The 21347-nt window shown below is 27.2% G+C and overlaps 1 protein-coding gene across 1 annotated transcript in view; it reads right to left on the minus strand.

The window, feature by feature from the left end:
- Positions 1-1890: 1890 nt before the first annotated feature.
- LOC100200793 (citron Rho-interacting kinase) overlaps positions 1891-21347 on the minus strand; it is a 121790-nt gene continuing 102333 nt past the window's right edge. Inside the window, exons 33-42 of the mRNA XM_065807826.1 lie at positions 20470-20552; positions 14973-15238; positions 14803-14883; positions 6184-6474; positions 5989-6081; positions 3754-3862; positions 3189-3314; positions 2724-2804; positions 2564-2648; positions 1891-2385 (exon numbers count right to left, since the gene is read on the minus strand). Coding sequence (XP_065663898.1) covers positions 1980-2385; positions 2564-2648; positions 2724-2804; positions 3189-3314; positions 3754-3862; positions 5989-6081; positions 6184-6474; positions 14803-14883; positions 14973-15238; positions 20470-20552 — 1621 coding nt within the window. The 3' untranslated portion in view covers positions 1891-1979. The remainder of the gene's footprint in view (positions 2386-2563; positions 2649-2723; positions 2805-3188; positions 3315-3753; positions 3863-5988; positions 6082-6183; positions 6475-14802; positions 14884-14972; positions 15239-20469; positions 20553-21347) is intronic.

The raw sequence follows: 21347 nt of genomic DNA on the forward strand, positions 1-21347 counted from the left end.
TCTTAATGCAATTTTATATATATAGTTTGATTGTGATTGAAATCAATGGTACACCCCCAAATTAATAATTAATCGAAGGTAGTACACCAACAAATATTCAATGTTGCTCAAAACACGAAAAAAAACAAGAAACTTTTGCATCAATACAAAACTCATAAATTGAGAATACTGGTTTCTACTACATTGTGCTTTGCCTTGCTATTTATGCGTTGATTTTTATCGAAAAACATTCATTTTAATTAGCCATGTGTAAAAAATTTAATTGGATATAAAAACATATGTTCTTGGCATGTAAAAAAAGGTATTGACATACACACACACAAACACACATATAACATTAACTTTAATGATCAATATTAGGTTAGATGTGTGAACCTTTTTGCTAGAACTGCATGTTTTTTTATTGCAAGAATGACATATATAAAGCCAACAATTGGACTAAAAAAAGATCATAAACCAAAGTTAGTAATACAACCGCTATTACTAACACAGTACAACCGTGTTATATAGCGTATAAATAACATTACTTAATAAAATTTTATTAACCGTATAAATAGCATTACTTAATAAAACGCTATTACTAACACGGTACAACCGTGTTAGTAATAGTGTTTTATTAGTAATGCTATTTATGATTAAAAATAAAGATATTCTATAAGATAAAAACTAGAGTTTGTGGCAACAAACAGATGTCGTTTTTGCATCCGGCGACATTAAATTATAACGTAACTTTATAAAAAATTTTCATGTAAGAATTTTCATGCAACAGTTAAAATCATTTTATCACAACAAGAAGGACAACACGGTAAAAAGTCAAAAGTTTCGCGGTCATTAAATCTACTGTTTCAAATGGATTCCACCTAAACATTTTTATTCTATTATTGTTAAAAAAAAACCTTCAAATAATTTCCTGTTTAATTTTTCTGAGTTTTCGGTTGTTTTGAATACTCGCTAATTTAAATAAAACCTTGCGTTTTTAAAATGACGGACATCTAAGGGGTTGTTCATAAATTACGTCACGCAATTTTTGACCCCCTTCCGTCACAAAATTGTAACACTTTAGTAGCAAATTTGTGAGTCGTCACAAAGCCACTAACCCCTCTCCTTCTTAAAGGGTGATGGAATTTATGGACAAACCCTAACCGTACGTTTATCTGTTTTCTGAGTGCACTATAACCTATATCAATATAGTAAATAAAATGCGTTATTAAAGCTTACAACGCAAAGCAGTATTCCATGAAGAACGCATTGCTATAAAAACAAAACTAAAACAATATTTTCTACAAAAAACATTTTTAGTGCCTAATTACATTACAACGAGAAAGTATTCGATGCAAAAAAAAAAAAAAAAAAGGGAAACAAAAAAATTAAATATATATATATATATAGTGGCAATAATTATCAACTAGTATAGAAATAATCTAAATATATATTTTTAAAAAAGAACTAACATTTTGAATATATTTATATGTATATATATATATAGAAGCTAATAATTAAGATTTTTTATAAGGATTATTTATGATATATTGAAAAAGATTTAGTCAACAAATAAAATTAGCTAATTTTAAGTTTAAAAAAATTATATAATTTGAAAATAAAAAAGCAATGAGTATTTTACCACTAAATTGCATAATTTATGTTGCCAAAAAAGTTTTAGTTTTTTATACAAAATAAAATCTTCGCTTTAAGTTTCGAGCTTTCCATTAAACACCAGTAAAAGGCAATTAAGCCAATGAACAATGGCCATTTGGAGACTTGAAAAATAAATACTTTAAAAACATTGGTCAAGAACTCCATGTATGTATGCATGTGTATATATGTATATGTAAATAGTGAATTAGAACGTTCTTCAGATTTTTCTTTTATAATTTCGAAAAGAATTCAAAATATTTGTTGTATTTATATTTTAGAGTTAATTTCTCCAGAGAATAGTTTGAGTAACACTAGAGTTAAAAAAGATCAATGAATAAAATTGTTCAATCGTCATTATGAGGAGATTTGCGATTTCCTTTAAAAAATTTAAATGATTTACGACTTTTTTCCTGAGCGCGAAGTTGTTCAACTTTGGTCTTTGCTGAACTTGATTCTTTACTAATTGCAATGGAAGTTTCTTCGTCAGAACATATCGAAGCGTTTGAAGTTGCGCGAAGCCTATCTTTTGGCTCAAGAGTGGGACTAAAATTGCTCATCGAGCTTGAATCACTAGCAGAACTTAGAACGGAAGGATTTCGGCATACAAGACCGTTAAGTGTAGATGTAGCCTTGTATGAAATTATTTCTAGTTTATGAGTTTGACTACTTGAAAAGAGAACAACTCCATCTGCATTACCATATCCAATAAATCTAGGTTCTGGAACGTCTATGAAACATCTCGGCGTTGTGCTAAACGAAAATAACTTTTACAAATTTTACTTTTACGAGTGTTGAAAAACATCTAACCAATTTACAGTCCCTTCCGTTTTTTACCAACCAGTCATTTAATTAGGATTTACACTTATCATATTGTTTATTTAAAATTTGCAAAATCAAAATCAAAAAAAAAAAAAGTTTAAAACATTACCTTATATCGCATTTAATGTCGATTGAAATTTCGCAAATTTCAATAGAACCAAAATGTGTTATGTATAAAAAGGGATGACGATATTCTAAGAGCAGAAATTATGTCATGAAAAAGAAACACTAAAAAAAAAGAAAAAAGAAAGTAATTTGAATGAACAAACCAAAAGCAAGAGGTAAGCGTGACCATTTGAGATCTCCTTTTCTCGACCTTCTGCCTTGCCAATCCACAAATATTCCAAACTCTAAATAGTAAAATACTTTAACATAATAAAGATAACTAAAATACATTTTCTAAATATTCTTTCAAATCCTTAAAGTGATCCTCTCAGCCTTGGAGAGGTGAATAAAATTTAAAAAAAAAAAGAAAAAACTATATGAAAGTAGTAGACAGTTGTACTTTACATAGATGTAGTATATAATTTCACATAAATTGGTGATGATGCTTCAATTTAAAATTTAAAGTTCATAACTAGATTCCAAATGATTGGAAAATATTTAAATTCTTGAACTATAATTAATAGTAGTATGAAGTATGTAAGATTAAATAGTTTGCATGGTCAAATTAAAAAAATAGCATGCTTCAAAGTGTTAATATTCATACAGATAGTTTAAGATTAAGAACTTACCATTAAAACAAAGTAAAAATTCTTCTCTGGGTTTATTAGAACTGACTTTAAATACAGCTACAGGAAAACTTTGGTTGGAACCATACACTGCAAAAGCAAGTGAAGTATCGCTTGCATCAAGAAATTCTAAAGACGATAATTATATGCATTATTAGAAGTATAACAAATATTACACTTAAATTTAACTTGAAAAAATGTTTCCTTTTTCACTTAAAAAATTTGTACTACGATTTAAACATAATAAAACTAAACTTCGAAACCATATTAAAATTTTTCAATTTTAAATAAACAAGTTTACAGTGTAATTTATTTTATATTACAATAAATTTTTTGCTTTTAGTAAAGCATAATTTTAGTATTATAAATGCAAATAATAATAATAATTCTTATCCTTTCTGCTTCTAAATCCATGTAACTTGTACTTTGGCATGAAATAATTTTTGAAAATGCTTATTCAATTAAATGCTTATATATATGTACATTACTATGACAACATAAGCACCAAGATATAACACTAATTAAAAAAACTAAAAAACTAAACACTAGTTAAAAAGTTACTACAAACCTCTTTTTTGAAAGTTTTTATAATCAACTGCATAAAATTTAGATGTACCAAAGAGAATTAAATTGGAGCTTTGTAACAGGCATGCACAAGGATCAATAGTTTCAATTTCCTAAATAAATTGAAAATAAAAAAAAGATATATATATAAAAAAAAGATTTGAATATTTTGTGACTTTTATACTTAAAACTTTATTACAACTCAAAATGCAGTCAAAAATGTTTGAGTTTTTTTTAATTTTATTTGTTGTTAAATCTAATCACCTTTTTGAAAAGGCTTTCTAATAGTTTGGAGAAAAGTTGATAATTTTTTTATAATTTTGTTTACATTATTACACAGTTTTTTAAAATTATTTTCGCATAACAACAGTATTGATAGCTATTTTATAACAATTTAATATTTAAAAGGTAGTCACAGTTATGGATGGTAATATATATTAGGAATCAACCATGACCTAAGCCCAGGCTAAAAATGAGACTTTTTACAAACCTAGTCCAGCAAAATTATAAGATTTAGCAGGGGTTGATAGCCACGATTAGAAAAAAATTGATAATACTTTATATATTATAGTTTTGTACTTACATTTACTATTTGTTAAATACTGGCATATATTTATATATTTTTAAACTCTAGTTTACTTCCAACAAGGTTGCAAGCAACCACTATTAAGTTATGAGTTACTGTAAAATAGAGGATATGTTAAAAAGCTAGAAAATGGTTAACTGAAGACTTAAAAAGTTGTAGGTTGTATAAAAAAGAAAAACATAAAGATGGGTAAGAGTTATAGGGTTTTTTTGATGTTAAAGGAAAAAAACTGGAAACAGCATAAAAGAGGAAGGCTAAAGCCTTATGATGATGATAATGATCATGATGGTAATGGTGATTATGATAATCATGATGGCCATAATGATGTTTATATATGCATATATATACAAAATATAAAATGAATTTTGAATAAAAAAAAAAACACTTTAGGATGTATAAATATTTATGCAGCCCTGGTCACAAACCCGGCCCTGGCCACATTTTATCCAGCCCCGGTCAAATATCAACACAGGTCGCTTACTAATATGTATATTGATGTTTTCTATTTTTTTCTATACTTTTTATGAAGCTTACTTTAATTGTATTTCTGTTATAAAAGTTTGTGCATTAAAAATGAATTTCTAAACTATTACTAATAATTTTAATTGAAAAAACAAAAATTGCTTGCCAAATGAATGGAAAATGCTTAACAAAAACTTTTAATTTACAAATGTATTATTTCCTCACAAAATAACTTTGACAAACGGTACATCAACTTAACTAAGGGTGAATCTTTTAAACATCAAAAAATACTAAAAATACTTTATACTGTCAAAATTTATTTGGGATCCATAAGAAAAAAAATACTAATTTTAAATTAAATTGTTCTCTTCTAGAAACTGCTCTGCTTATAATAATGTTTCATGCCACATTTGAGTTTGGGAATTAACAGAAAGCAAAGCAAAGAGTTAAAGAGAAAGAAAGCTGTTCACAGAACACTTGAAAACTGTAAACTGTATGAGTCAGGAAACCATGAAGAAAAAGAGAATTTTAAAGCTCCGATGTTTGAGTAAAAAAAAGTAGATAATTTTTAACATAAAAGAACAGTTACAGTAAAAGAATGCTTAATGAAAAAGCTTAATTTAAAACTAGTCACATGAGTTTTGTTTAATAAAACAAGTGTTGCCATCTCACTCAAGCATGAACCATGGTAGTATTTAAAAAAAAAAAAAAGAGAGACAATGGACATATATATAGAGAGAGAGACAATTGACTATAGGAATATCGGACAGAAGCTCAAGTTTGGTAGCTAAACCAAGTTCAACAATTTTTACAATTCAATTTTGAACTTAAAATTAAGAGGTCCCATTAAAAGAACAAGTCCATATATAACTACAGTATTCCATACAAAGATGAATAAGAGATTAATAGAGGTAGAAAATGAAAACAGGGACAAGAAAATAGTATGCATGATTTGTTTTGTTTAGTTCAAATATTTTGGGTGGAGATTTTTTTACTTTGTTATTTAAGCTGTCAGTTTTTATTTTTGTAACTAGTCTTTTTAAACTTTTTTTCTCTAAACCATTTATAAGATGTTTGTATGATATTTGATCTGATGATAATAGTTTTGATTCTCAGCTAGGATGTGATCAGTTTAGATGTGTACTGTTGTTTGTAGCTCTAGTAAAAAGATATTTAAAAAAAAAGTTTTACCTTTTTTAAAACAAAAGATTGAGTATTGTTCTGGTATTTCAAAATAATAAGCTTGCGTTCTGTTGCTGCACATGCATAGTATTCATTATCTATCTAGAAAAATGTTTATGGATTTTATTTTTGTACATCTTGTAAGAACACCGCCTTAAGTACAAGACAGTACTCAAGTTCGACAAAAAAAAAAAAAAAACTTACTTTAAATACACTAAAAAGATGACAGTTTTTCACTTTTTCTATTTGATGAGAAGAAATTGCTGAAATTAGAGAACCCGTAACTAACTGTTTCAACCGATTCTGAAGATCTTTAATTTCAATGGTGCAGAATAAACGATCCTTTCCAGCAATTACAAATACAGTATCAATATCATTAACTATTTGAAATTGGTAAACAGGTCCCAGACCTACTATAGGTAATGGTGTGTTTGATCTGTGTTCAGATTGAATGTTTATCACATATAAGCCATCTTCACAACCAAAGATATAACCCTTAAATTGTAATTCAAGGAGATTTAAAAATTTTATTTTTTAATCAAAATTAAAGCTATAGCTTCATTTTGATTTAAAAATAAAATAGTATAAAATACTAAAATAGTATAAAATATTAAAATAGTATAAAATATTAAAAATGAAAAAATAAAATACTATAAAAAACATTAAAAAAAAAAAAGTATAAAATGAAAAAATAATATATTAATCTTTAGTTACTTCAAATAACTAGTTTCAGTTTTTTGTTTAAAAAATTTGTCATTAAAACTTTAAACATGTTTTCAAAACTCTTATTTTAAATTCAAAATTTTAAATTCAAAATGAATTTAAAATTAAAAAAAAAAAAAAAAATTTGGGTTTAAAAATTACACATATATATCAAGACTAGAATTAAATAAAATACAAAACTAGAATGAAAGATTGTCAGCCCGAACCAAAATCTTTACTCAATGTCAGGGTTGGGGTCAAATACATTTGATCAAATACAAATATATTTATATGACATTTTCCAATTACAAATATTTGTGCTTTAGGTTAAGAAAAAATTTAGAGATTTTAAAGACAAAACTGATAAAATGGTCTACTAAATAGAAGAATGAAAACAAATCTTCTAAAAAATATCCCTTTATAACAATTTTTTATTTTATTTTGGTGTTAAAAACAAACCATGTGGTATTTAGCTAGTTAATGAAATTGCAAATACAATTCAATCAAATAAAATATGCCAAATTAGTCTATTTTTACCAAATACAAATAGAAATTCAAATACAAATACGTAGTTGACCCCAACCCTGCTCAATGTATGTACACTTTACTGGGTCTTAGGATATATATCAGTTAATGTTTGCATAAAAACAAAGAAAGAAAAGAAAAAAATGAAAAAATATATGTATAAAAAAAACACAAATAAGTCATAAAAGTTGTTATTTGTGCAATTTTTTAAAAACTGATAAAATGTACTTCATTAAACTTTATCATAATTTTAGAAAACAGCGATTCTATTGAAAGAAAAAAAAAAAAAAGTACACATAATTAGGATGCAACCAGTCAAAAATAGGCATTAAAATTAATGGGATGCAACCAGTACGCTTTTGATTGGTTGCAAAAACCATATCTATTGCTCCAAAATATCATGTTTAAAAAGTTTGAGAATCACTTGAAATAAACAGAGCTTAAGTTTAATAAGAGTTGGGAAGTGGCAAAAAAATTCTTGATAGGAATGATGGTGATAAGGTGAAAACAAAAGCTTGGGGGCCATTTTTTCTTAAACTATTTGACATACAGTACTGTGAATAAGTTTTAGACCACTTTTATTTTTTTTTTAAATCTCGGAGAATTCTTCTCTAATATTTAAGTTTGTAGTTCTAAATTATAAAATTATTAAAACACATCTATTTCACACAAAATATGGAACAATTACAAACTTTTTAATGTCAAACTTCATAAAAACCTCTTAATATTTACTATGCCCTCCTTTTGCCTCAACCCGAGCCAATTTTGCCAGGGAATAGATTCATACAAGTAGTTATAAAATCATGGGGTATGTTGTGCCATTTTTTTTGAAATACTTTAAAACATTCTACAGCATTTTGGGGAGCATGTTCGACCTTCTTTTTGTCCAGGTAATCCCAAATATGCTCAATTATATTCAAAACTGGACTCTGGGGAGGCCAGGTCATCAATTCCACCACTCCTTTCTCTGCCATTTCGTTTAAATAATATTTTGCCACTCGCGAACAATGTTTTGGGTCATTGTCCTGCTGCAGAATAAAATATGACCATTCCGGATGATACATGTTGCCTTAGGATATCCACATAACATTCCCTGGTGAATTGCCCCCCTATTTTGATCAAATCACCTACTCCAGATGAAGATAAACAACCCCAAACTTGTAAAGAGCCTCCTCTGTGTTTAATAGTAGGGTTCAAACACTCGGGCTGATAGGCTTCTTCAATTCTTCTTCAAACATAATGGTGTCCTTATATTCCAAAAATTTGGAATTTGGACTCATCAGTGTACAGAACTCAATTAAACATTTCCTGGGCCCAATCTTTGTGTTGTTTTGCATATTTAAGTCGTTTTTCTTTATTGCCATATCGTAATAATAGTTTTCGAATTGTAACACACCCTCTTAATCTCGATTTAAGTAGGTGCCGTCAAATAAAAGAAGAGCTGACATTTTTCCCAGTTGCTATGTTAATATCTTTTACCAGCTCGATGCTTTTTTTGTCTTTCTTAAAGATAGGGTTTTTAAATATTTATTGTCATCTTTTGTTAGCTTAGGGGGTCTACCACTTTTCTTTCTATCTTCAAGGGAGCCTGTTTCTCTTAACTTTTTAATGATTTCTGCATCAGGATTCTTTGAATATCCTGTTTTGGATGTAGTTGTTATGACACATTGTTTTAATAAATAAACAAACAAATCCCTCATGTTTCCTCATCAATTTTGTTTATTTATTCAAAATAATATATTCTTTCAACTTTTATATTAAACTTCAGTGGTATTATAAGTGGTATTAAACTTAAGTGGTATTATAAAACTTATGCGGTAGTGGTGTCGTGGTAGAGCGCTCGCTTTATAAGCGAGAGGTTCGGAGTTTGATCCCCACCATGTCCCTGGTAGTACCGCGCTCAGTTTGTTTCTCCGCGCAGCGGCCTTGTTCGTCAAGGTTCGTGTTTCGGAGTTATAGAGTTGAGAGAGGGTTATAACCACAATTAAGTAGCCTCCTCGTATGTAGTGGCCTTCACGGCCTTGGGGAGGTGAATTAACAAAAAAAAAGAAAAAAAAAAAGTACGTTTTAAAAAAATTACATAGGAAAAAAATTTTAAATACGTCTAACTATATAAGTTGTCTAAAACTTATTCACAGTACTGTATATCAATATTTGATAAACATTTTTTATATTTTGTTATGCTCTTTTTAATGTTATCTTTTTAATGGTTTGTTTTTATAACAAATTTCTTTGAAACAATTTTCATTTATTATACCTGATGACGTTGATCACAATAGATCAGCGAAATACAGAATAATAAATATTAAAATAAAAACAAATATATATTTTTACAAAAAGTTTGTATGCAGCCGTATTAATTGAATTCTATATATATATATATATATATATATATATATATATATATATATATATATATATATATATATATATATATATATATATATATATATATATATATATATATATATATATATATATAGATATAGATAGGTAAAACATGTCTTTCATAGATTAAAATATGTGAAAGCAAATAAAAAACTTTTTTCTTTTAAAAAAGGAAGTAGTCATTTAAGAGAATTCTTCTCACAAATGTATTAAAACATTTTTTGTTTCTTATTAATTCAATATTGTGTAACTTTCTTTTTGAACACAAATTTACTTATCTGTAACTGATCTAATTAGTAACAGATAAAATCTATCTATAAAAAATTGTTTATAATCTCTATTAAAAATATTACCTTGAATACTTAAAAATAAAGAAGTTGTAATAAAGAATCAAAAAACTATTTTAGACATAAGATTGTTTTAAGAAATAAATTATGAGGAAATAAAGTCTTTTTCCAGATTTTTTAAGACTTCATCAGTAATTTTTGTTATATTAGTTTAGATGATTTCTAATGTATTTAAAAATGAGGAGTTATTACAATGCTGTACTTTAAAATGTGCTATTTAACTTTAACGATGCAAATATATATAAAAAGTTGTGTTAAAGTTATATTTATTAGCGTTATGCGTTTTCGTTATGCAATAAAATCTCATATCAAGGCCTATATATATGTGTGTGTATATTTGTCACATAGCCTGCTACCGGGGGCTTTACTACATACATCGATTATCTTATAACCTGCTGCAGCAAAGGAGTGCCGCTACATCAACTAAGGGTTTGGCACAAGGCAGCGATCTTTCCTTTCATTTTTCTTCATTTTTTACTTTTTTTTCTAAAAATTCTGTATGTAAACTCCTAACTGGTTGTCAGAAAGTTTTTCTGTATTTTGTTGACAAAAAGTAAAAATTAAAATGCAAGACCAGAATTTTTTTATTACTTGATAGACTGCCTTCCCCAACCAAACTCTCAGTCGATGTAGCAGCACTCTGTTGCGAGTCAGGCTATTTGTCAGTCAATATAGCAGCACTCCGTTGTGAGTCAGGCTATTTGTCAGTCGATGTAGCAGCACTTTGTTGCAAGTCAGGCTATAAGATAGTCGATGTAGCAACACTCCGTGCATGATTTACAGTAAAAAAAATAAAAGTAAAATCATTTTATTAAAAAGAATAAAAATAAAAACATTTTATTAAAAAAAATAAAAATAAAAACATTGTTTATGTTATTAAAAACATTCAGAATGTTTTAAAAACATTCTGGTCAATTAGATTTGCGTTTTTGCAGTTTTTTTAAAAAACGATTAATTTGTAATAAAATTAATGGTTTTAACTTTCTGACAACACGCAACTGTTGGACGAAAGTCAAAAGTAATTAAAAGTGACATATTTGCTGGCATAAGAATCATTTTTTTCCTTCCATACTTCCGAATGCAACAATCTATATATATATATATATATATATATATATATATATATATATATATATATATATATATATATATATATATATATATATATATATATATATATATACACACACACAACCCTTGGAATTAGGAAAAATGAGGTCGCCAGCCTCAACCTTTTAGAGGTCAGCATCAGGTTGGCAAAAAAAAATTCATACAAAGTCTTACCATAAAACATAAACAAGGCCCTAATTCTGAGGGTTATATATATATATATATATATATATATATATATATATATATATATATATATATATATATATATATATATATATATATATACATATATATACATATATATACATATATATACATATATATATATATATATATATATATATATAAATTAATGTTATTAATGTTAACTAATGCTAATATTATTTACTGTTAACTAATGCTACACAACATTGTGTACATTGGTACACAAACAACATGTCATCATGTTGGGTTAAAGCACAAATTTTATTTTTATACAATGCCTCATTTAATTTCTGCACAAAGAAACATTTATGTGAATACACATAAAAGCTGTAGCACTAAATCTAATATAAGGGATAAGATAAGAACAATGAACAGTTGAAAACTATATAGACAATCTATGTAAGTGTAATATTAATATTAACCAAATTAAATAAAGGTTATATACACAAAAATACTGTTCTTTTTTAAATATTAAATGATAAAAACATTACATTAGTGTTAAACTGTTTTATACTGTTAATGTTCCATGGATTGGTAGATTTAACAGGCTAGTTAAACACTAATTACTGTTAATATTTGATTGATAGATTGTTATATGCAGACTTGTTAAATATTAATATTACTAATTACTGTTAATGATATTTGAAATGCATATTTTACATTTATTATTTATATACAAAATTAAAGAGTAGAGAAATGTCTGCCAATGACAGTCTGAGTCAAAGACCATCTTTGGCTAACTCATTAGCTGAATATTATGTGCCTGCTGGTTCAACTGATATTGGATGAAAATATAGATATTTGATAAAAAGAAGTGATGCTAACACAGTTAGTTGCAGATTTTTTTTATGTTATATTGCTGATTTTGTTTAAATTATATTTATGTTTTATATAAATAAATATATTTATGTTTTATACAGCTAAATGTATTTATGTTTCTGACATCAATGAAATTGAAGAGGAAATAATCTTTAAATTATGACTAAAAATGCTGTCACGGTTGCTAAATTTAACTCATCCTTGAATATATCGGAACTTTTGTGCAGCTCACTGTATTGACCTGATTATGGAAAGAATTTATAAAGAAGGAAGGGTTAAAGATGCAATTTAACAGGAGAGAGTAGTAACAGTTTTTATTTATGGGCATCATAGGACATTAAGTTTGTTGCAGCAGTTCACACATAAAAAATCATAAAAGCTCATCAGACAAATACAACGATTTTAAATAAAATCAATGTATTTTTGTAAGTTTTAAAATAGACAATATTTTGCCTAATTTTTTTTCCCGTAAATTTTAGGAAGTCAGATGAGAAAACTTTGGTTTTTGCGCTAAAGCATTTTACAATCTACCGAAACAAAGAATGTTCCTACGGCTTTACTTTTATGTTATAAAAAAATAATGGAATATTGCGTAGTGTTAGGGGGTTTTTATTGTTTATTTTCTAACCTTTTAAAAAGATTTAAATTTGTTTTACAGTTAATTTTTTACAGTTGCGTTATAATAAAAAAGATGTTTTAGAGTAGGAAATAAACTAATTTTCTTTTCATTCATACATTTTTATTTAATTTTTTACAAAAGCAGTTTAGTACCCCTATCGTTAAACATGTTTATTAAATATTTTTCTGCATGATTTTTTACTCAAAATTTTCAAAAGTTTACAGAAAAAAAAATTCAAACAAAATATCGTCTAGTTTTAAACTCACAAATAAATGTTTTAAATGCACAGATTTTCATCCAATTAGAAAAAGAAGTTTGATAGTATCCAATTAATCTAACGTTGAATTTTTTTTTTTTTTTAAATATCAAAACAAATATTATACAATATTAAGAAAATTTAAACTGAATACTTAATACTAAAAGAAATTGTTTTATTGAAAAATGAAAGTGTTCATCTCTTTTTTTTCACCTTCATTAAGTCAGGTTGATGCTTAATGTTTCTATTACAATTTAATAAAAGAAAGAAAAAAAAATTAGTAAACGCGCAACTGATTATTTCAAATTTATTTTAAAACAATTCATTCGTTGCAATGGCTTTGCATTGGCGGGAAAAAACTACAGAAAAAAAAAAATAAACAGATTAAACTAAAAAAAAAGTACAGTTGGTTAAATTGTTCTTAGTTACATACAAAAATTTTAAATAATAGTTTTATCTCTGATTATAATAGGCAAAGATATAAAATATTTTTTTATCCCTGCTCATTTGAAAAACTGTAAAAATTAGTTATTTATAACTTTATAAATTTACAAATTTTACGTGCACAAATTTTTTACTATTTAAACTTGATACTTAATACTAAGAAGACAATAGTTTTATGAAACACTACTACAAAAATACTTGTGTTACATAAAACAAGATTTTACTAAACCTATATATTATTTAGAATCCTTCTGTAGAAAATTTTAAATTTTCCTATAAATCATTTATTCATTTATTACATTTGCAGCAAAAACTTACAAGAAAATAAATAAAAAGATTTAAAGAAAAAAAATGTGAATAAATAAACATTAAAATAAAAAAAAAATCTCAGTTAAATATTAAATTATTTAATAATTTTATAATATTATAAAAACAATATATTAAACATTTTTATTAAAACATTAATAAAATAAGAACTTTAATCAACCATGAAAAAGAGATTATTAACCACTAGTAAAATGAAAGTAATTTAAGTGAAGCAAAAAAAATCTCGTTTACATCATAAACTCGTCAACGAAGCAAATTAATGTAGCATGTCGCAAAAAATAAAACTATTTTAAACGCTTATTTAAAATTTAAACGATATTATGAAATTTTAGTATATGCATTTTCCAAATTACATCATGAATATTTGCAAAACCTTATTTTTCAAAATTCTGATTTTTTTTCAACCAGTCAAACATGACAGCCAAAAAGTCATTTTGGGAAGTCAAATAAGCAATTTTAGTGATTTCAGGCAGTCGTTGACCGGTCATTATTTTCCACACTGTGAAGATCTATCAAAAACTAAAAAATTATTTCTCACTAGTAAAGGTGGATGGTAAATAGTGTAATAACTAATTAATAATAATGTTAACATATAGCAAACTCTTTTAGTCGTGTGAATTTCGATGATTGCGAATATTTGTATTTCATTAGTCATTTCATGAAGTTGCTTGAACTTTGAATTGTGATCTGTGGACTTATTATGAGTAAATGAAATGTTTTGTATTTTAATACTTTGTATTTAAGTTGTGTGAACTTTATTAGAAAAATTGCATTTTTTTTTTTATTGTACACGACAATTCATTAAATGTAGTGTACGTTGTGAAAATAAACCACTACATTTCATTGAATTGTAGTGTTCATTGTGATTTGTAATATTTATGTTAAAATAAATTAAAGTGGGGGTACCGCTGCCCAAATTATTTTCTTAGAATAACCCCTGTCAATGATCATCAATGATGATGATGATCATGATCATCATTACCACCAATCAATCAAAAAAGCAATCAGTCAATTGAATCAACCAATCAGTTTAATTAATCAAATAATCAATCAAACATCATTAACATCAGTAAACTTACTGAATCTGATAACATTATTGCACAGTTAATATCAATTCTTTTAATTCCATGTAAAGTCATTACAACATCATCATTGAGGCCCTAAAATAAAACAAATGGTAAAAGTATTCTAATAATGCACAGATAATAGGAAAAAAAAACAAAAAACAATAACATTTATGATAACTTACATGTCCATATTTATGAGACCTTCGTTTAACTTGGTCAGCAATATATTCAAAGTGAGCAACCCACCTCTGTTTTTCAATAAAGGTTGGTGCAAAAAAATATAAATTTCGTCTCATCATTCCTAATGTATATGGAAGTAATTCAACAGAAAAAACGTACAAAAGATCTGCACTACTAGACCAAATTAACTCTGATGTAGGAATAGCTGGGTGTATATTTAGTTCTCCATCAGAAATACTCAAATCAATTTCATCGAAGGGTTCAACACCTAAGTATTGTATTTGAATTGAGAAATGCATAAAATAATTAAAACATTTAAATATATAAAATACATAAATATAAAAAACATAAATATATAAAAATAAGAAAATTTTTAGTTTTAATTTTATAACACAAAATAATTTTATTTGTAATGAATTAAATTTAAAATTTACTTTTTATTTATTTAAAAATAGTATTAGTAAAACATTTTAAATTTCATATCAACATAAATATATGCAATAAAATAAAATTAACAGCCAGATTAAGTCAACTATTTTGGCCAAAGTTATAACAAATCCTAACATTTCTCAGCGAGATTAAAACAGAAAACAAAAGTTTAGGAAAAAAAAAAAAAGTCTTTCAAGACATAATTAATTGCGTGTTCCAATTACATTACACATTAAAACCCTTTATTAAATTAGTAGCAATTTTGTTTAAAAGCTGTTGGTCTGAAGAATAATATACGCTAAAAATTTGGGATTCTGACAATAATAAAACAAACTTTTGACTAAAAATGTCACTTAAATAACTCATTTCAATATCATAATTCAAAAATATTTCAACTTTAAGGACAAACTTCTACAAAGCGGTATTGTGAATTGTTTTGAAATAATTCAACAAGGTTTTATTAATTCAATTCTCAACACAAAAATAAATAAAAAATTTCATTTTTTTTTTTAAACAATTACACTTCTAAGAATGCTGCAAGCAATCACTATTAGAGTTGGAAGTTACTAAAAGAGAAATGATGAAGAGAAAGATGAAGAGAAAGAGAAATGATGAAGAGAAAGATGAAGAGAAAGAGAAATGATGAAGAGAAAGATGAAGAGAAAGAGAAATGATGAAGTTTATGAAGCAAGATAACAAAAAGAGCAAATTCTAAAGAACTGATGTTCAAGGAAAAAAACTAGATGAATAAGAACTTTTGGAGCATTTAGGAACAGTCAAAGTAAAACGATTAGACTTAATCGAATGATGAGTAACAGGAAAATAAATTTTGGCACAAGAGATGCTAGCTTTTCAGAGTAGCATCCATTATTTATAGAAAAGTATTTAGAGAATAGTATAAATAGTATAATATAAATATTTATAAATAAATATTTATAACATAAATATTTATAAATATTTATAACATAAATATTTATAAATATTTATAACATAAATATTTATAAATATTTATAAATATTTATAACATAAATATTTATAAATATTTATAAATAGTATTTATAGAAAAGAGAAAGTAAAGCAACATTATGACAATGTGACAATAGTTCAACCATTGTTACATTGAATGGCTGCAAGAGCAGGTCCAACTATATTTACAATGCATCTTTTCACCTTTTCAAAAAGAGAAAAACCATCAATTGAAGATCCGCTTAAGATATGGTAACAGTATTCCATGCAAGGATGGGTTTAGGAGATAAGGAGATGCAACCTTAGCAGATGCTAATTTTGCAATCGATTTGATATAGTTTCCAAGAAAGATCAGAAGTAAGAGTTAATTCTAGAAGACAAAGGGTAGAAGACTCATCGAGACCATTACTGTTCATAAATATAGGAAAATCTAGATAGTTGAGATAACGATTGGCTGGAAAAAAATTGAGTTTATCTGAGTTAAAGTTCACCAGCCACTAAGAGTCCCATGCTGTAGCAGAATTGAGGTTCTTTTCAAGCTCAAATGCCCCCTCCAAGTAATCAGAGAGTGTTGGCTTTTTATCAAGACAAGAACAAATGGTAGTACCGTCACCAAACAATGCCACCTTAGATGTATGAAATCCTGGGAGATCCTTAATGTAAATTAAAAAAAGTATGGAGCCAAGGATAGAACCTCGAGGAGGTCCTGAACCCAGTTACAGGAAATGAAGAAGAATGCTGTCCATCAAGGACAACTTTTATACTACGATTAGTAAGAAAGAATTCAATAATCTTAAAGATGTTACCTGAACACCATAAGAGAGCTTATGAAAAAGATCAGCTTGCCAAACTTTATCAAAGGCTTTAAAAATTTTGAAAGCGTTAGCTTTAATCTCTCCACATCTATCTAATGCACAATAAAACCTATCAGTTATTACAGTTAACAAATCAGCAGTAGAGCGAGAAAATCGAAACTCATATTGATGATCAGAAAGTATTAGATTCAAGATGATTAAGTGTTTGTTAATTTAAAAAAAAACAGCAAAAACCTTGCTTATGATACAAAGAAGACTAATGGGATAGTAGTTAGACGAGTAAGATTACTCTCCAGAATTTTTGAAAATAGGAATATTAGATACTGCTTTCAAGGAGACTGGAAAACAAGACTCTGATAAGCACTTGTTAAGTAGTTTTGAATGTATAGACGACAGCTCCAGAGAACACTTCTGCAAAACTATAACAGGTATGTTGCCCAGACCACATTCTGTAGAAGAGTCTAAGCAGGAAATCACTTTAGATACAGAAGCTGGAGTTATATGACTGTCAACGAATGGATCAAACTGTTTGTTGGCTATATCAGATGCAATGTGATTAGTGGAATCAAGCAATGAGATTGATAAAAAGATTTTAGCAAACAATTCAGCTTTGTCTTTAGGTGAGGTAACAAAATCTAAACCATGCAAGAGTGGAGGAATAACACATTTGCCCTTACTATAGACACTGTTAAAGATTCTCTAGAAGTCTCTAGAGCCTTATTTTTGAATCAAAATATGAGATTTTGTGACCTAAGAATAATGGGTTAGACAAAATCCTTTTTTAATGGTTTCTAGCAATAGTAAACAGATGTCTGTTTTCTGGAGAATTGTTTTGACGATAGATATAGAAGTATTGGTTACGATTGAAAGTTGCAGCAGCACAATGAGAAGAAAACCATAGAGAAGTGGGAGGCTTGACTTGGAATTGTCAAGAGGGAACAAAAGATTCTATACCAGCCTGAATTCAAGAAGTTAAGTAAGAAGCATTTTTGTCAGCAGGAAGTCCAAAGATTTCTACCCAAGGGCCATAACAAAGAAAATCATGGAAATAGTCTCAGTCAAGTTAGTTGTAAGAGGGACAATGGTAAGATGATTCTGATGATGAAGAAGAATGAGATGATAGTTTTAAAAAGATCAAACAGCGATCATTACCACTTAATGGTGAATGTGGAGAAACTGACCACTGACTAGGATCAAAAACAAGACATAAGTAGAATAGAGAAGGTAAATGATTTGGATTGTCTGGAAAGCAAGTTGCAAAATTGATTATTTGTGTTAGAGATTGAGAAAGGCAAAAGTTGGGAGCTTTAACACCTGCAAAATTGCTGACACTAAAACCAAGCCATTCTGTGTGGTGAGCATTAAAGTCACACACAAGTAGGATATAGGCTGAAGGATAAAGAGAAAAGGCTTGATCAATTTTATCAGAAATAACATCAAAAAGAGTTCAGTCTTGAGATGAAGGAGAGCAATATAGAACAAAGAGAAAGGTGATTGAGTAAAGTGGTGCTAAACGAAAGCACATAAAAGAATAGTGGATTCAAACATAGTTTCCCTACAAATGGGTGAATTCTTACTCATGTAAATAACTTGGCCAAGCATGTGACTATTAGATCTTTACGAATTAAAAGTAGATAACCATCGACACAAGATCAAATGGTGAGACAGCTCAACTTAAATTAGTCTCACAAAGAGCAACTAGGTCTGGTGAACGTTGCAAGAGATAAGACTCAACAAAAGAAAAGTTGTTTCAAAGACCACAAATATTAGTGAATGATAGATTTAGAGAACTTAGTAATGATGATGGTTTTCTGTGCTTTACAGTTTTTAATGCTTAAGTCATTTTTTAAATTGGTTAAAGAACTTGACTCAAAGCACAGATAGTACTCAGCAGACTAATTGCTTGGACTATTATACTATATGATAGTCCAAGCAATTGCCTCATTACTATTAATAAACCCTAAGTCGTAACTAAGTGCTCTAAATGCAGCCTCAACAATGCATACCAATAGTACGAAGAGGGACATCATCCATGCGCAACATGGCACTGTTAGTGCTTTGACATTTTACAGCTATTGATGGAATCAGCCCCTCTGAGAGCAACCACAGAGTTCGAGAAACCTGAATACCAGCTAGGTGCAAAGCTGGTCAACAGATATAATTTGTTTACCCCTTAAGTCATTAGAGGCAAACGACTAAGGAAATTAGACGGATTATCTTGGTACTATGCAATTAACTTTTTACATCACTTACGCTACTGTGAGTTTAAGGATAATTTCCTCAGAAATGAGCTCATATCTAAATAGCAAAATAATTTAGCAAGCATAAAAATATTTATTTAGACAATGTTAGTTTTATAAGTTACATTTGTTGCATTTGAAATACAGTGACAACCGGTAATAAAACACTACTTTAAAAAACTTTACTTTTAACTAATATACTTTTACTCTTAAAAATTTAGTTATTTGGTTTCTATGTAATGATTGATTGTGTTGTTGTTTGCTTTTTATGTAACGATTGATTTTATCACTTGATAAACGCAGAGTTTATTAAAAGCATGCAGGCTTTAAATAAACTCATATTTAACTATGTAATGCCTCTCATATTTGACCATGCTAAGGTTTAACCTGATTGATTTTAAATTTCAGCGCAACTATTGTATTGTTATATATTGTTCAATAAGCAAAAATTTACACTATGCTACATGAATGGCAAAGTACATGAGTAATGGGAATTGAGTTGCATTAATCTATTCTTAACTAAAGATATTAAAACTTAATAAATTAAAATAAAAAAACACGTAAAAAAAGTGAACTTTGCAAAGTATATTCTTAGTAGATAAGCAGCATATCTACCAAGTGAAGAGCCAAAAAAAATATCAGAACTTGTGGCAAAACCTGTTCCCAGTGCTTTACATTGTTCTCAATTAATAATAAAGCTTAGTGCAAATGCAGACATTTGTGTAAATGTTGAAGTTTTTCCTCTAGAATTATAAACTCAACAAATTACAAAACTGCAGCTTATATTTTAGATTGGTTTATGTTTTGTGTTGACATTTGTAAAAGTTCTATGATTAAATTCCTGTTTTGGTGTCAAAAGATGAAAAGTAGTTCCCCTGAACTGCGTCTATGCTTACAATTATAAATTTGTGTTTAGTAAAAAACAAGCATATTCTCAGCTACTTCTATATGCTATGATCAAATTAAAATATATTATGTACATTTACTAGTAATATGTATATAAAAACTAAATACTACTATCTCTTTAAAATAAAACAAATTATCTGAACCTGTTGTATTGTCATTATCATAAATTGATAACTTCGAATTTTCAAGTACAATCCATTTTCGTTCCCAACCCTGCTTGACTGCTCTAAATTCAAAACAAAAAACAAATTTGCGATATGTGAATATATATATATATATATATATATATATATATATATATATATATATATATATATATATATATATATATAAATAGTTTTAGACAAGAAATTGGTAATGCAAGCATATTAAAACAATTACTTTTAAAGTTAAAACTTGGTAATTAAAAATGTAGGAACAAGTTTTATATAACATAATAGCATATTTAAGCTTTTAGAAAAAAAGGAAAGTTAACTATTGAATAATACGTTAAAACATAATATTTAAAAAAATTTTTATACCAATTTTTAATTTGGATTTATATATATAGATAAATATTATACTTAAGGTATAATTTTAAAAAATCAACATCTTTCATACAATTAAAGTGCAAAGGATATTCAATAAAGATATTCAAATTTGAATACAAGTTATATTTAAGTTGATGTTATGAAATTACCTTTATTCATTATCAAAAAAAAACTCACATTTGTATGCAAATTTATTTTGATTAAATAATTTTGTTTACTACATCACGCGGTACATACTACTGATATATTATATACTATTGTATCACATAATACATATTTCCACATATGATATGTTACTTTAAAACACTTTTACACAATGATAGGTTACCAAAAATTAATTTTATCAATATATTAAGTCGCATGATTTGTTTTAATGTTTTTAATTGGTTGAAGCAATTTTTAAATAAAAATTAAAAAAAACAAACATAAACTTTGCTAAATTTAAAACGCTTCCTTGAGTTAATTCTAATTTTTATAATACTTTATATAAC

Source organism: Hydra vulgaris, chromosome 10, assembly GCF_038396675.1.
Source record: "Hydra vulgaris chromosome 10, alternate assembly HydraT2T_AEP".
Taxonomy (NCBI): Eukaryota; Metazoa; Cnidaria; class Hydrozoa; order Anthoathecata; family Hydridae; genus Hydra; species Hydra vulgaris.